This window comes from Pteropus vampyrus, unplaced genomic scaffold, assembly GCF_000151845.1.
Source record: "Pteropus vampyrus isolate Shadow unplaced genomic scaffold, Pvam_2.0 Scaffold54, whole genome shotgun sequence".
Taxonomy (NCBI): domain Eukaryota; kingdom Metazoa; phylum Chordata; class Mammalia; order Chiroptera; family Pteropodidae; genus Pteropus; species Pteropus vampyrus.
Window position 1 is genome coordinate 7488603 of NW_011888835.1, and position 1770 is coordinate 7490372.

At 35.3% G+C, this 1770-nt stretch overlaps 1 protein-coding gene across 1 annotated transcript in view; it reads right to left on the reverse strand.

The window, feature by feature from the left end:
- Nucleotides 1-391: 391 nt before the first annotated feature.
- Nucleotides 392-1770, reverse strand: part of TNFRSF11B (TNF receptor superfamily member 11b) — a 28526-nt gene continuing 27147 nt past the window's right edge. The window contains exon 5 of the mRNA XM_011360378.2: nt 392-1641. Within this exon, the coding sequence (XP_011358680.1) occupies nt 1253-1641 (389 nt within the window). The 3' untranslated portion in view covers nt 392-1252. The remainder of the gene's footprint in view (nt 1642-1770) is intronic.

Consider the following 1770-nt stretch of genomic DNA (forward strand, 5'->3'; position numbering starts at 1 on the left):
ACCACTAGTCTATCGTGCATGACCATAAGTCTCTGCTTCCATTAACATTTTCTTAAACTAAGTAGTGCCAGTTTCTATTGCTTGCAACCAAAATAACTTACATAGTTTGGTCTCTCGATGTTAGCTAGTGTCAGCAGTTATAAGTGGTTTGCACCATTTGCATGCTAAGCTTGACTTCATAAGTTCTCCAGTTTTCATGTAATAAGAATTACTTTGGAACTTGTTTAAAATGCAGGTTTCTGCCCTTTTCCCTAGATTCTGTCAATAAATTGGCCCAGAAATCTGCATTTTTAACAATTCCCAGATGGCCCCGGTGATAAAAGAACAGAGAAAATTGTAAAAGCTCACATCCGTTAGCGTTCCATTTAAATAAAAGCAAGAGGAAAAGCGATGAAAAATAATTAGAAAACTTTAATGATGTTGTTTATATAGTAAAAACATAAAATCTTTTAAATAAGGTACATTCAATTTCTCAGCACATCTAATATTCAGATAATTTATATTTTATACAGTTTCCAACATTAAACAATTGACTAAATAATGCATTTTCTATAAAATGATATTATAGCTTATATAGGTAAAATTATATTACAAAAACATAGGAAGAATGGCAGTACCGATTAGGAAACGCTACAAACTTTGCATTAAAAATATATTTTATCTCTTTCATTTGTCATAATAATAAAACAGAATATATATATTCTTTCTAAAATTAAGTCTTACACAATTTCCCTTTAGGAGATAATATGTACAAACCTTATATCTGAAGGAATATAAATAGCAAATACTGTAATAGTGTTACAGATATATTAGTACTTTTACAGGAAAATAATGGCTTTCTAATAAAAGCCTCTAGACAGCTGAAATCTCAAAGCTATTTAAGTTAGACATTCCCATATTTAGTAAGGCACAATGGAGTCTAGTTTCTTATTTCCAGTTGAATTACTGCAAACAGTAATAAGAGAAAATATAGTCAGTAGATGTTGGACCAGATCTGTTGGTTGGATAAACTATTTGGGGTTTAACGAACTTTTTGGGGAGAAGTTAGTTCTTTCTCCATACCATAGTTTTTTTGTTTGTTTGTTTTTTGCTTTTTGTTGTTGTTGTTGTTGTTTTTTTAATGCCCTGGGGCCAAATCCAGTCTTTGGTGATGAGAAAGAAATCATTTTACCCCCTCAAGTGCCTGAGAAACAGTTTACTCATCCATTGGGTCTGGTCCATTATGAGGAAACAGCCTGATGACCATTTCCGGTTATAAGCAGCTTACTTTTACGGATTGGACCTGGTTCCCTATCATTTCTAAAAATAGCTTCTGATACAATCTGTACATCGTGAAGCTGTGAAGGAACCTGATGGTCTTCTTCAGACTCTGGGTGACAGTTTTGGGAAAGTGGTATGTTTTCAGGTGCTTCAGTGCGTGCATTAGGCCCTTCAGAGTGTCCTGGTCGCCGTTTTTCATTCTCCACAGGCTGAGCAGCTTCAGGACCTGCTCACTTGATTTGCATGTCTTCGTTGTTTTCTCGATGTCTTCTGTTGTAACTTTCTTCCCTGGCAAGCTTTCCATCAAGCTGCGGAGCTGTTCGAAGGTGAGGTTAGTGTGCCCGATGTGTCTCTGCACGCTATTTTCACAGAGGTCAATATCTGCATAGAGCAAAAACATAGACACGTTCACATCACGTACATTCTTCTAATGCCAGCACAAAACTACCCTGAGGCCAAGGTTTTCTAAGTTTCATAACATTAAGGATATCCTTTTCTTTTATTTTTTTT